We start from the raw sequence: 13,500 nt of genomic DNA on the forward strand, positions 1-13,500 counted from the left end.
TGCCAACTCTCCCATATTCTGCAGATTTTCCCCTAAAAATAAACAAATCTGTCCATGTTCTGATGAATAAATTTACCAATCTCCCTGATTGTGTGACCTCTTTGTTGAATGTAATTCTAAATATCTTCCTGATTGCAAGATGCGAATGTTGGCAGCTTTGCGCTTAAACACAATAGTTTATATTGACTCTTACATGTACATTACTTATCCAAAAAGGTTGGAGTATTGTACACTTGTTTTTACTGTTTTTATGCAACAAATTTTCAATCATTTTGCCAATTTGTGCTTGAATGAAAAATTATCTGTAACTCTGTATTCATCGATCCAATGAGAAATCCGATAACACACAATATTTTCCTCTTACAGATTTCTTTGCCAGATGAGGATGATAATTTATGCACCAGCCTTCCGGTTAGTGGTCCCCTCATCAAGCATGTCTTAACCCTTCCAGACCGGATTCTCTTTAGTACGATCAGCGGTTTGTACGAGGCGTTCGGACAGTACCAAGATACGACCATGCCTGCGGGGATGTTAAGGAACACCCCAGCTCGATGCTATGAATGGATGATGGCCCCTACTCAGAGCAGAACGGCTGAAGTGTACATACTAGCTCTAGGAAAATCTGATGACAAACAAAAAGTCTTTGCTGCTCGCGTCCAGTCAGGTATGTATCTGGGGCCATGGTTGGCTCGTGTGTAAAGCGCTCGCCTCACACCACGGTGGCCCTGGTTCGATACCCGGCCAGGGCCATATGTGAGTTGTGCGTTTGGTTCTCTGATGTTTCACAAGGGTTTTCCAGACCATCCGAAGGGGCCCTTGCATACCTACTTCTCAAACACAAAATAGCTGCTACCTTTGCAATTCAGCTCTTCGCTGCGAGTCAGGATGATTAGCCTCCCAAATTATTTCTCAAATCCCTCCAGGAAAATTCTTAACTTTGATGGGGTATATAGATTGAGAGGTCAAGTACAACTAGAGAATTATTTTTGAGAGATTTCAAAGTAAGAATCTAATAAAAATAATATTAATAACATGCATTTATAGCATTTAAAGCAATCGCACAACATCGGTAAACAGCCCACACTTCATTTATCACAACTTATATATAAAATAACAAACCTGTGAAAATTTAGGCTCAATCAGTCATCGGAGTCGGGAGAAAATAACGGGAAAACCCATCCTTGTTTCCGCACGTTTCGGCGTGTCATGACATGTGTTTAAAATAAATCCGTTATTCTCGATATCAAGAGTTGCGACAAATTGTGTAAATGTTTTCTCAAAAAGTAAAGCATTTCATGGAATAATATTTCAAGGGAAGTCTTTCACAATTACCTTTTGTAAACCCTGCAAGTTATTTGTAAATCTGTGAACTTTTAATTTCTGTTCAGAAAGTGTCTAATGGCTTAAATACAGGGCGCAAACGAGAGCTTAATACAGGGTTTCTAACACTGAAAACAAAATCTTCTCAGATGTGGCCCACCAAATAAACTAGTATTTTTTCTATATTTTTGTTGCCTCAGGCATGATGTTAGATTTTCAGGAACTGCTGGATGACAGTGGAGGAGGCGTTTGTAGTGTTTTAAATCAAACAGAGAGTAAGTGTGAAACAATAATAATAATGGTGTTTTTATATTGTGCCATGCCTGTCATAAGAATGATTTTATGAGACCATAATACAATACCTTGAAAGAGATATTTGGTGAGATGTTGCATTGCTACCAGACCATATGCCAGAAACACCGGGGCAAACCTAGACTTCTGGACAAGTCGTTTAATGGTCTGTTACTGTGAGATAGTCCAGTCGTGGTGGTAATGGTTCAGGTTTCCGCGATCGAATACTGTTCTCGCGCACGAAGCTGCTGGCTGCCGTCCACTTCTCCCCCATATGGGACTGCACATCAGCACGATCCAGCAGTAGTTGCGGGAATCGTGGAGAGAGTCGAAGCGCTTTCACCGCAACAGACATTTAACGACTGATCCACAAGTCTTGGGCAAACCCCTTTCCTTTATGATAAGTGTACTGGGTTCTATTACGTGCATTTCACAAAACACAAGACTTATATTTACATCCCATCCAAAAGGATGAAGCAATGAGGTTATTAAAGTGTCTTGCTGAAGGTCAAAAGGGTCATGAGCGGGACTTGAACCCACACTTTGTTGATCAGAAACACTGGAGTAATACAACATGCTGTTGACTTTATATGGCACTGGATTATGAAGGACTGGAATCAGTAATTTAATTATATTTATAGATTCAAGAAAATGATCAGTTTCTCATGTAAGGTATTGGAAATTGGCTATTGACTGTTTATGGCACTGGATTTAAATGACTGGAATAAGTAATTTAAATATTTCTTATTTAGATTCAAGAAAATTATCATTTTCTTATTTAAAGTATTAAAAAAAAAAAAAAAAAAAAAATCAGCCAGCGATAATTGCTATTTAATTAAAAACTAACAGTGAATCATTGTGGGGATCCTGACATCATTTCACAACCATCAGCCACATACTGTGTACACATAATTTTGCATGTTAAACATGTACATTGTGCACTGTCTGTGGCTGTTGTAGGTCTTTTGTTTTGATACAGCATTATCTGAAACAAATTATTTCAAAGAAAAAAACAAATTTCTGCAAGCAAGTTAGCCAATTTTTGCTTTTAATGAACAGAATTGTGTTGAAAAGTTAGAATCGAATAACACAAACAGACTGTTAACTGTAGCCATACACTTCCAATCTCCTCGTTTGTTCGATCTGTTTTATTTTTCTGGGGATAAGAATGCTATCAACAGTTATTTTGTACTATAAGTTGTAAAGTTTCAGAACTTTTTGGGGTTAATATGCTTTTTCCATTTATGCATCAACTCTGGAATCATCTTCCTACTCATTTTTGCTGATCTCCTTTTAGCTTAAAGGAACATTACAGAATTGGTTTTGCTAGCAAAAAAGTTGCTGGCAGTGTAAGCACTTTATGTAATCCACCATATACATAAACTGACAAACCTGTAGAAATTTGAGATCGATCAGCCATCTGGGTCATGAGAGAATAGTGTAAAACCGATTACAAATGTTGCATTGCATCGATGCCAAAACAAGTGTGAAGTTAGATTTTTTATTTCTCATCAAATATGAAATTTCAGACAGAACTATTTCAAGGGATGTTTTCTACTATCATCATCATTAGACCATGTAAGTTTTATGTAAATCTGTGATCTTTACGATTTTTGTTTCTTACCATGTCTGTACCGTTCCTTTAATGTTAATAAGTAAAAACTGTCTGTACAGCGTTTTGAAGTTTTTAATGTGAGGCGCTATATTACGATAAATTATTATTATTATTATTCCATTAATGTTCTTTGTAAAAGGTACTTCTTGTGAGATTGTTAGCGGCACTGTCAGTGGGACAAAAGATCAAGAGTTCTTGCTACTTCTGAAAGGAGATTCAAGCTACTACATTGTGACGTATAATGGTAACTTTTGTTAAAAAAAAACTATTTTTGTGAATTTTTACGCACAAGCCAACCATGGCCCCAGATACATACCTGTTAGCCACTATGTGATAGTAATGCAGTTTAGATTTTTTATAGTGTTACGATTTCTCCAAATATAAAAATCACAACTTACAAAAAACAGGCCTGTGATTCATCTTTGAGAGGGCAAGCCCATTTTTTAATTTTTTTTCTTCAAATCTTAAAATATATTGGAAACTTCTGAAGAGGCACGATGCCAAGACGAGGGGCAACAGAGGCTGTGGACTCCGTGTAGTTTTTGTTCTGAGGTAACTCTGAAATAACGTAGTTTTTGAGTTAGAGGTAATTTCTCACTCAAATAAAATACTTCCAAGCCGAACTAAATCAGAAGCTTTTCATTGGGCATCTGAAAGCACACAAATTTGTGCCACAAGGGTGTTCTTTCATTATTCTCTTGCAACTTCGATGAACAATTGAGTCCAAGTTTTCACAGATTTTTAATTTTTGTTTGTATATGCACATATCAGGGTACACCAAGTGAGAATACTGGTTTTTGACAATTACCAAACGGGTGTCCAGCGCCTTTTTTAAACATCTAGTTTTTAAGAAGTATTCTTACATAGTGTGCCTGCCTTGTGGACCCCATTGCCCATCGGTATCTATTGTTTATAACATCTATCTCTGTAGTCAAATCAGCTGTTTCTCCTTGTTTCAACCCATACAAGTTCACATTTTTCATTGTGAATGTCTTGTAATTTTGGTATCACACCTGTCTGAACCTTTTATAGATGCTTTTATCCACAGACTGAACCTTTTGGTTATAAGTAGAAACATTTTCATTTTTCCTCCTCAGTTTAGCATTCTCCATCTCTATTTTAGGTATTAGTGTATTTCTTTGGTGTGTACTTTTTATTGAATTTATGGAGATTAAATAAAATAATAACAATAAAAAGCACCCATTAATTAACTACACGTACATAAATTTATGATTTGGTAAACAAATCTTGAAAATTTTAATTTTTTTGAGATGATGTGTTTAACTTTCAGGTGGCACCCCTTCACGTCAATGGACTGTTCTGAGAAATTTCTCCAGTAGCCAATTAGCGAATGAAGGTAATTCTCTGGTTGTGATTCGGATTGTACTATTGTTTTTAAAGCCATTATACACTTTCGGAACAGAAAAAAAAATAAAAAATCACAGATTTACAAATATAGACAGGGTTTACAGTAGGTAATGGTGAAAGACTTCTCTTGAAATATTATTCCATTAAATGCTTCACTTTTTGAGAAAACATTAAAACAATTATCAATTCTCGTTAACGAGAATTACGGATTTATTTAAAACACATGTCATGACACGGCGAAACGCGCGGATACAAGGGAGGGTTTACCCATTATTTTCTCCCGACTCCGATGAACGATTGAGTCTAAATTTTCACAGGTTTGTTATTTGATATAGAAGTTGTGATACACGAAGTGTGGGCCTTTGGACAATACTGTTTACAGAAAGTGTCCGATGGCTTTAATAGGTAGTACTTCATAAACAATAGTGTTATATGAAGTTCAATTCCTCCATCCTGACCACTCCTTATCAATCCAATCTCATTTTCAAATGTGGAAGTTCATTATTAAGGGCAGAACACATGTACAATTACAATTTGTGACAAGTTATTTCCTGTTGAATTGGGTGGGTTCAGAATTTGACATGGTTTGAAAAGTATTCGACTGTCATAATTTATATTATGGTTCGAATATGGATTGCTAATGAGAACCATAATTAATATTTAATTAAATAGTTCTTCCTGGGTAATACCATGCAGTCTTTAAAGGGATCCATTTACTTGATGAATTGTGAAGCTGCAGCAATGAGCTGGTTTTAGTTAGTCTGCCCCCCCCCACACCCCGGCTTGTATATCCCTGCAACCATAGACCTCCTATTGTTCCTCTTTTGTTATAGGTCCCCTCTGGTTTGAATGTTTATCGTAACCTACTCACTCACACACACACAATTAAAAATGGATCATGACATTCTTTCTGAAATTGTACAACCTGCTGCAAAACCTAATTTCATTTTTCATGACCGCTAAATTGTAGTTTTGTTCCACCTCTAAAGACACTGGACACTATTGGTAATTGTTAAAAACCAGACTTCTCACTTGGTGTATGTCAACATGCAAAAATAACAAACCTGTGAAAAATTTTGCTCAATTGGTCGTAGAAGTTACGAGATGATAATGCAAGAAAAAACACCCTTGGCACACGAAGTTGTGTGCTTTCATATGCTTGATTTCGAGACCTCAAAATATTTTCTGAGGTCTCGAAATCAAATTCGTGGAAAATTACTTCCTTCTTGAAAACTACGTTACCCCAGAGGGAGCAGTTTCTCACAACGTTTTGTACTATCAACCTCTCCCCATTACTCGTTACCAAGTGAGGTTTTATGCTAATAATTATTTTGAGTAAATATCAACAGTGTCCGATGTCTTTCATAATATCCCTAATCTCACTACAGACCTCAAATTCTTATTACCCGCTGGTGGCTTCTTGCCCATAACCATTGCAACTGTGCATTTACTTTTTAACTTTCTTTTGGCTTTGTTTGTTGGTTTTTTTTTAAAGGTTTTTTTTACCCCTCCCCTTTAATTTTTAAAACTCCTGGATCCTATCTTTACTAATTATTCCTAAAATGAAACTGCAGCATGTCCATTTTTACAAATTAAGTTAAACATCAACTTATAATTAACCAGAAGGTATAACTTAAATTAAAAAATTTCCGATAAATGCTTATTAATTTTTTCCTTTCATCTAGGTACAGGTGATAATGAAGTAATTCTCAACGCTGTTGAGCAGGCAGAATCACTAGTTGATAGAGAGACCATCCCATTGCACCTGAGGGGAGTAACATTCAGTGGAATCATCTCCTCTCAATTGTTTCTATGGGGACGGAAACTTCTCTACAGGTAGCAGAACAAACTGCTAAGTGATTTTTAATTAATACTAATAATACTAATATTATAGATCTTAAATTTGCATCGGGGATAAATAATATTAATTTTGGTTTTTACCCATACACCAATGTGTGTTACATAGCACTGTATACTCAGTACTTTCCCGAGTCCTGTAAAAATATCACAGTCATATACTTTTTTCAGAACACAATCTGAGTGGACAAAAATGACGAGCAAGAACTGGCAATGAGACCTAAATTTACCCCTTTTGTAATTTTGTTATTTATTAAATTTTATACTTCTTCATGAAATCTTATTTCTACTTTTGTTTCAGTCCAAACGCAGGAGAGTGTCTTCAAGTTATCTCTGAGTACACATCGGACTCTAATATCACATTGTTGACGTTCACACATGGCACAGGGTTTGCTTTCATGAATGAGCAGCATGAGGTATAGGGTTGTTTAATTACTTCACAAAGTTAACAAACTTAAAAGTAAATGTAGATCTGAGATGGTAAGCGTGCCAAGAGTTATTAATATCAGTACTGTTATTAAGTACAGAGTAGCCCCATCAGTGTAAAAACACTGTTCTCCTTGGGGACCCTGTAGAAAAAGCAAAACACAGAACAATGGGAAAACAAACAAATAGAACAAACCCCATAAAAGCAACAACAGCACACCACCCGGATGGGCCTAATTTCATAGAGCTGCTAAGCACAAAAATTTGCTTAGCATGACATATGTTGCATTTTGCTTGTTACTGGTATCAGCTGTTGTGTGCTTATCCTTAAAATCACATGGAAATTTGAATGGTAATCCTGTTTTTATTAAGGAAGAAATTTCACACTTGGCAAATTGTTGTGCTTAGCAGCTCTATGAAGTTGGGCCCAGGAACAAAAGCAGAGAAAACTTGGAAATCTTGGATATGTGACTTTTTGTACCACCCCAGCCCCCCTCCCCCCCCCCCTCTCAAAAGAAAGGGAGATTTATAATCCTTTCCTTATATTTGTATTTCTTGTTTTAAGGATGAAACAAAAGTAACATTTCTGGTAACTTTAAATTTACTTCATTAAACTTGTGGGCCTTTTTTGTAGTTTTAACCATTTCAAACATAGGTACCATATAACGATTATTATAACAAAAACCCATGTTTTAGTTCAAACTACTTGGTGAATATTTAAAAACAACTTTATTGTTGTTTTTTGAACTAAAGAGTCAGTTTTGCCAATTTATCCCATAATGTAGGTTTGGTATGGTGTGGCAGCAGAGACTGTTGTTCTCAAGCTTTTGAGGCCCTCGTCAGGATATTCTCTTTATTCTTTCCTCGGTGGACAAATCACACCATCGGACTTCCACGAGGAAGAACAGACACTCGGTATCTTCTTTGATGCAGACAATCAATTACAGGAGGCAAGTGCATAAAAGATGTCCCTGGTAGGACATCATCAGTAACCCTGTTTAATAATATTAATAGTAATAATAATAATGTGCCTTGAACACCCAGCAGGTTGGATATGTGCGCATTACAAGTCTTATTATTATTATTATTATTATTATTATTATTATAATAACCAGTTTTGATATAGTGCTTTTCACACAAGAAGGGCGTCTCAAAGCACTTCCAACATTATTACCCCTGGACACTGGGCCTCAATTCATTCCTTAAAACCATCTCAGCTTCTTGGGAGTATACAGCATGTGCAACATTAATTATGCGCTACTCGGCTAAATCAATTACAAGAACCATCTCTGCCCTCACAGGTACCCATTTATCCCTGGGTGGAGAGAAGCAGTCAGGTGCCATGACCGGGATTTGAAAACCCTTACTCTGCTGAACAGAAGCACTATAGCTTGAGTTCGGTGCTCTTATCCGCTCGACCATTTTAGTTTTACCCTTACACCGAAGTGTATAAGCACTGTAAGCACTGTCAGATAGATCTTTTCAGAGCGCTTTGTTCAACACACTTTGATTCCGGTCTTGTAAAAATAAATTCTGGTCCAGTACAAATTTTGAGCTACGAGCCCAGCCGTCGATTTCACCAAACTCTTCCTAACTTAAGATTAATCTTTAGACTTGGGACGAGTCCCAACCCTGCACTGTAGCATGCAGACCTAAAGATTGATCCTTAAGTTAGGACAAGTTACTCGTCCTAAACTCAAGTCTAGATTATACCTAGCGTTTCGTGAAATCGTCTGCTGCCAGTCTTGTAGAATTTCAACAAATTTGATCGCCCTGCCATAGATTGGTTTTACAACTTGTGTTTCAGATTATAGCTACAGTAAACAATAGTACAGAGAAGTTGACGATCATCAAACGAGGTCTTGAAGTAGCTGATATAATAGAACATGAAGAATGGCTTCTAAGGAAGGAGGAGTTGAGACAAGATGACACCGGGTGAGTAGTGTTGGCGTCAGACTTAATAAAGCTAGCAAATTTTATGTAAAAATATCAACTAAAAGCCCTCCCAGCCATGTTTAATAATTTCCTTCCAGTTTATAGTCATGATTATAACACATAAGGGACACTGTTCAGGGACGCTGTTTCCGTGGCAGACCACAAACCACCTAATGTGGACATCTTGTGCTGGGACTCTGGCCTGCAACGGGAGGAGCTACGTACATGCAATGGGAAACCAACGTGTTTGAAGGGCCATCATCTGATGCTCCACATTATTCATTAGTCCCGATTGCAATTATTAACACTAATAAATTGAGAGATTTTTTAAATTTTCTGTCCTTCATCAGTTCCTTTGAGATGCCACCCCCATGCCCATTTGAGGTGCTTCGGTTTGAGTTCACCAACATCCAGCCGTACTCCAGATTGAAACAGTATAAGTTGGAAGCGCCGTATGTTTCATTTAACGACAGGCTTCATACGGCGGAGTCTTTGAAGGTCTATCAAGCCATAGTGCACGTTATGAAATCCCTGGATGAAAATGCTCCTCTGGAGGTAAACAATTTATAAGTTGGGGAGGTGGTGCTTTCTGCTCTACCAGCCGGGCTTCTGATGGATGATATACCCAAGCCTACATCCGTATATGGGCTGTAGGCCTAAAGGAGAAAACCCTATTTTATCCTCAGGAGTAGGTGGCAACGGCCCCCAGAAAAAGAGTTGATTGCCAGCCCACACCTTGAAGTGGCCTTCAGGCCTTGTGTGTCTGGCAACTTGCATAAAATAAAATAAAAAGGAAACAGAAAACTTGCAGGAATGAGAAAATTCAAGTTTTTTCTTCTTTCTAAATTCAGATAACTTCATGTCTGCCTGGTGACAAAGACGCTGGTTCAAGTCCTGCCCGAGTAAATTTGTCTTTGTTTAACCAAAAAGTATTACAAATTTACCCTTACTTTCCCTTTATTACTTGCTATGTTACCATGAAGTTAACAGAAACTACTAATGTGTTTTATGTGTGTGCGGAGGATAAACAATTTCTTACATTTGTTTTTCTCATCTCCTCTTCCTACTGCGACTTTCTTATCACCTGACAATTTTGTTTACTCCCCCCACTCCGCAAGTATGTGGTACTAGGAGGCCGTTCCCAATTTGTGCAATTCCTGGCATTCAAACTTCTTAATTTCAGGTGAATGAGTTGACCAGGTTTGATCCCGTGAATGCTTGGCGTCAGAGTAAACTTCCACTGATGCCCTACAATGACTACATCTTCAGGAACCATCTACTAGAGTCTCAAATAGCTATATCCCCATTGGAATATCTTAAGGTACTGGCATACCCTTCCTAATTTGACAATTAGGGGCTTTAGTTTTAATTTTATCGCGGTTTTTGTATATATCATTTGTGTATTGCTTTTATTTTTACTTGCCATTTTTTTTTTTAATTTTCATTACAATTTTGAAGTGTGTTATGTATAGTACATGTATATGGATGGTTATCCTTTTTATGAGGGCACATATTTTTTAAGATAGTTTTTTTAACACTTTTGTCCTACCCTGGATGGCCTCTGCTTGTTATAATTGTATTGTCCGAAGAATTAAAATAAAATGAAATAAAATGATTGTACTAGCAGTGGTGTATCTATACAGGCTGAGTCAAAAAGAAGTTGACTGGGATTGGTGATGTTTTCCAAATTAAACAAATGACCATACAAAGTTCAGTCAAGCATATATTTAACAAGTACTCTCTCCTGCTTATTAGACAAAAGAATGAAAGAAATTGATCATTTTTAAGAGGAGTTATGTCTATTTTAATCAAGGTACTCATTTTGCAAGCTTTCCACGGAATACTTGACAAAACAAATGAATGACTTTTTGTTACTCTTTGCTTCTTACTCTATGATTAGAATCAGTCAAGCATTAACATTCCATTGACAGAAAACTTGAGTTACTATTCCATGGACAGAAAACTTGAGTGCTTTCAGTAAAACAGGCATAAAACTTCTCTTAGAAATGATCAGGAAAGAATGCATGGTTAATATCGACAAGTGTGTAAAATGAGTGGGAAGCGCCACTGCCGATGATGTCAATGTTTTTGTCACAAGGCCAAAAGTTAAATCTTCACAGATACGCAGACAAGAGGGTACATTTATTGTGGACTAAAACAGTAGAAAGGTTTCAAAAACACAACTTTGCTTTTAATTTAACAATTTTTTTTATTTTTTTTATTTTAAAATGCGTAAATGGTGATGTTAACGTTCAGTAAACCTCTGAAATGTAACATTCTATTTGTTCAGTAAGCTTCATCTCAAAAAGAGGATATTGTTGTCCAATTATTCAAGAAGTTTTACTAGTAGTTAGTTGCCAAAAATTTTAGAAGGCTTCAGCTTTTGAGAAAGACTCTTCTGATGCCTCTAAACAGTTTTTTTAATTGTTTTTTCTTACACTCTTAGACATGATCAGAAGCATGAGTTCATTTTCTTGAACATACAAACCATAAGTATAAGGTATCAAATTAACTGTAGTAAAATGGCTGAATTTGTTAATATTGCAGTTAAATGATGACATTGATGTTGAGGCAACTTCTGTGATGCCGGAGGAAATCTTTCTGGATCGTTGTGAGACCTTTAGGTTCGCAGTATACCTCACCGCTACAATTGCTCAAGGAAACGGTAGGTTTTTAAAAAACTTATTTTAATTTTTTTTTTTTTATGAGAGATCGCCTAACATCACAAGGCCAGACGACCACGTTAAGGTGAAAGCTACACTTAAAGCCATTGGACACTTTCGGTAAACAGTATTGCCCAAAGGCCCACACTTCGTGTATCACAACTTATACATATAATAAACCTGTGAAAATTTAGGCTCGATCGGTCATCGGAGTCGGGAGAAAATAACGGGAAAACCAACCCTTGATTACGCACGTTTTCACCGTGTCATTACATGTGTTTAAAATAAATCGGTAGTTCTCAATGTCGAGTATTTATAATTGTTTTAATGTTTTCTCAAAAAGTAAAGCATTTCATGGAATAATATTTCAAGAGAAGTCTTTCACCATTACCTTCTGTAAACCCTTTAAGTTATTTGTAAATCTGTGAACTGTTATTTTTTTTCTGGTCCGAGAGTGTCCAATAGCTTTAACTGCATTGGGTTATTGATTCAAATTAACTTTAGTGAGGGGCCATTTACCACCTACTCCTAGAGCTGGAACAAGATTACCCTCTTTAAAGTCTGTAAGAATTTAGGCATGGGTATCATTCACTAGAGCCTGGCTGGTAGAGCAGAATGCACTCAACTTTTTACAATCAACTAGTCTGATTACCTTTTGGCTAACACCATTTTTTATCGAGGTTATACATCAGTGCCCAAATTCTAAGAGCTGCTTAAAATAAGATGCTTAACTTAATGTTCTGCTTAGCAAAACTAATCATGATACCAGTCACAGATATCCATTATGGCTGACAGCCTTAAACTGTTAAGTAAAAATGTTTAAAATTTTGTTGTGATTAATTAGATCTATGAGTTGGGCCTGTATTTGTTTTCAGAGTAGCCACAAGTTAAAGACAGTGGACACTATTGGTAATTGTCACTTGGTGTATCTCAACATAGGCTCAAAATAACAAACCTGTGAAAATTTGAGCTTGATTGGTCGTCGGAGTTGCAAGATATGAATGAAATAAAAAACACCCTTGTCACACGAAGTTGTGTGCTTTCAGATGCTTGATTTCGAGACCTCAAAATCTAATTCTGAGGTCTCAAAATCAAAATCGTGAAAAATTACTTCTTTCTTGAAAACAGATAAAACTTTGTTACTTCAGAGGGAGCTGTTTCTCACAATGTTTTATACTATAAACGGCTCTCCATGCTTGTTACCAAGTAAGTTTTTATGCTAAAAATTAATTTTGAGTAACTACCAATAGTGTCCACTGCCTTTAAGCAACAACTCATTACAGCAATACTTTCCATTTTTTTCCCTAAAGTTTGTTCTGATGATTTTCTCCACTTTACAAAGTTTTGACTTTCTTGCTTCATCACTTTACAGGCACATCCTCTCTAGATGACCTGCGGCTTTCAGTGCTTGTGTCCGATAACAATCTCCTCCAAGTATCCACCAACAGGGAGGTATTTCATCTCAACAATTCCGTGAAGTATCAGGTAACAATGGACTTCAGAAAAATACTAACACCCCCCCCCCCCCACTAAGAAAAAAAAAGAAGAAAAAAAAAAAGAGTTAATTGGAGCCCACACCTTCATGCCTTTGTGTGTCAGGTGATTAGCCCCCCCCAAAAAAACTGTGGTCCATAATTCTTTTTTTTGCTAACATGAAATTTAAAAGCTTGGTTTTTGAGCATTATGTTGAATGAACTGAAGAAGAGAGAACAATTGGGATTGAATGCAGTAATACAAATCCAAACATGCATTGTGCACATTTTATTGGTATAATTATATGACCACACTCACACACCTACATTCTCTCTTGTATTATGCAATAAACACTTACCTGAAAGCAAAACTAAAAAAAAACTGCAAAAATTTAAGTGTATTTTTTTCTTCAAGAAAACAACAAATAATGATTTTTTTTTACGGAATTTCCTCCATGGGTATAGATGGACCTTTTTTCCCCAGAGGAAACTTTTCGCCCCTAAGTAGATATACACAATCTGGCCCTTTTATACTATTGAATGTAAACAGTAC

At 36.6% G+C, this 13,500-nt stretch overlaps 1 protein-coding gene across 2 annotated transcripts in view; it reads left to right on the plus strand.

Annotated features, from left to right (window-relative positions):
* The window catches only part of LOC139934590 (cation channel sperm-associated protein subunit gamma 1-like), a 30,952-nt gene that overhangs the window by 5,594 nt on the left and 11,858 nt on the right, over positions 1-13,500 (plus strand). For both annotated transcript variants that reach the window (XM_071928876.1, XM_071928884.1), the window contains exons 5-16: positions 367-664; positions 1,521-1,595; positions 3,366-3,470; positions 4,518-4,583; positions 6,280-6,430; positions 6,753-6,867; positions 7,663-7,827; positions 8,685-8,812; positions 9,163-9,367; positions 9,996-10,133; positions 11,360-11,477; positions 12,848-12,960. In XM_071928876.1, the coding sequence (XP_071784977.1) occupies positions 367-664; positions 1,521-1,595; positions 3,366-3,470; positions 4,518-4,583; positions 6,280-6,430; positions 6,753-6,867; positions 7,663-7,827; positions 8,685-8,812; positions 9,163-9,367; positions 9,996-10,133; positions 11,360-11,477; positions 12,848-12,960 (1,677 nt within the window). The remainder of the gene's footprint in view (positions 1-366; positions 665-1,520; positions 1,596-3,365; positions 3,471-4,517; positions 4,584-6,279; positions 6,431-6,752; positions 6,868-7,662; positions 7,828-8,684; positions 8,813-9,162; positions 9,368-9,995; positions 10,134-11,359; positions 11,478-12,847; positions 12,961-13,500) is intronic.

This window comes from Asterias amurensis, chromosome 1 (assembly GCF_032118995.1).
Source record: "Asterias amurensis chromosome 1, ASM3211899v1".
NCBI classification, from domain to species: domain Eukaryota; kingdom Metazoa; phylum Echinodermata; class Asteroidea; order Forcipulatida; family Asteriidae; genus Asterias; species Asterias amurensis.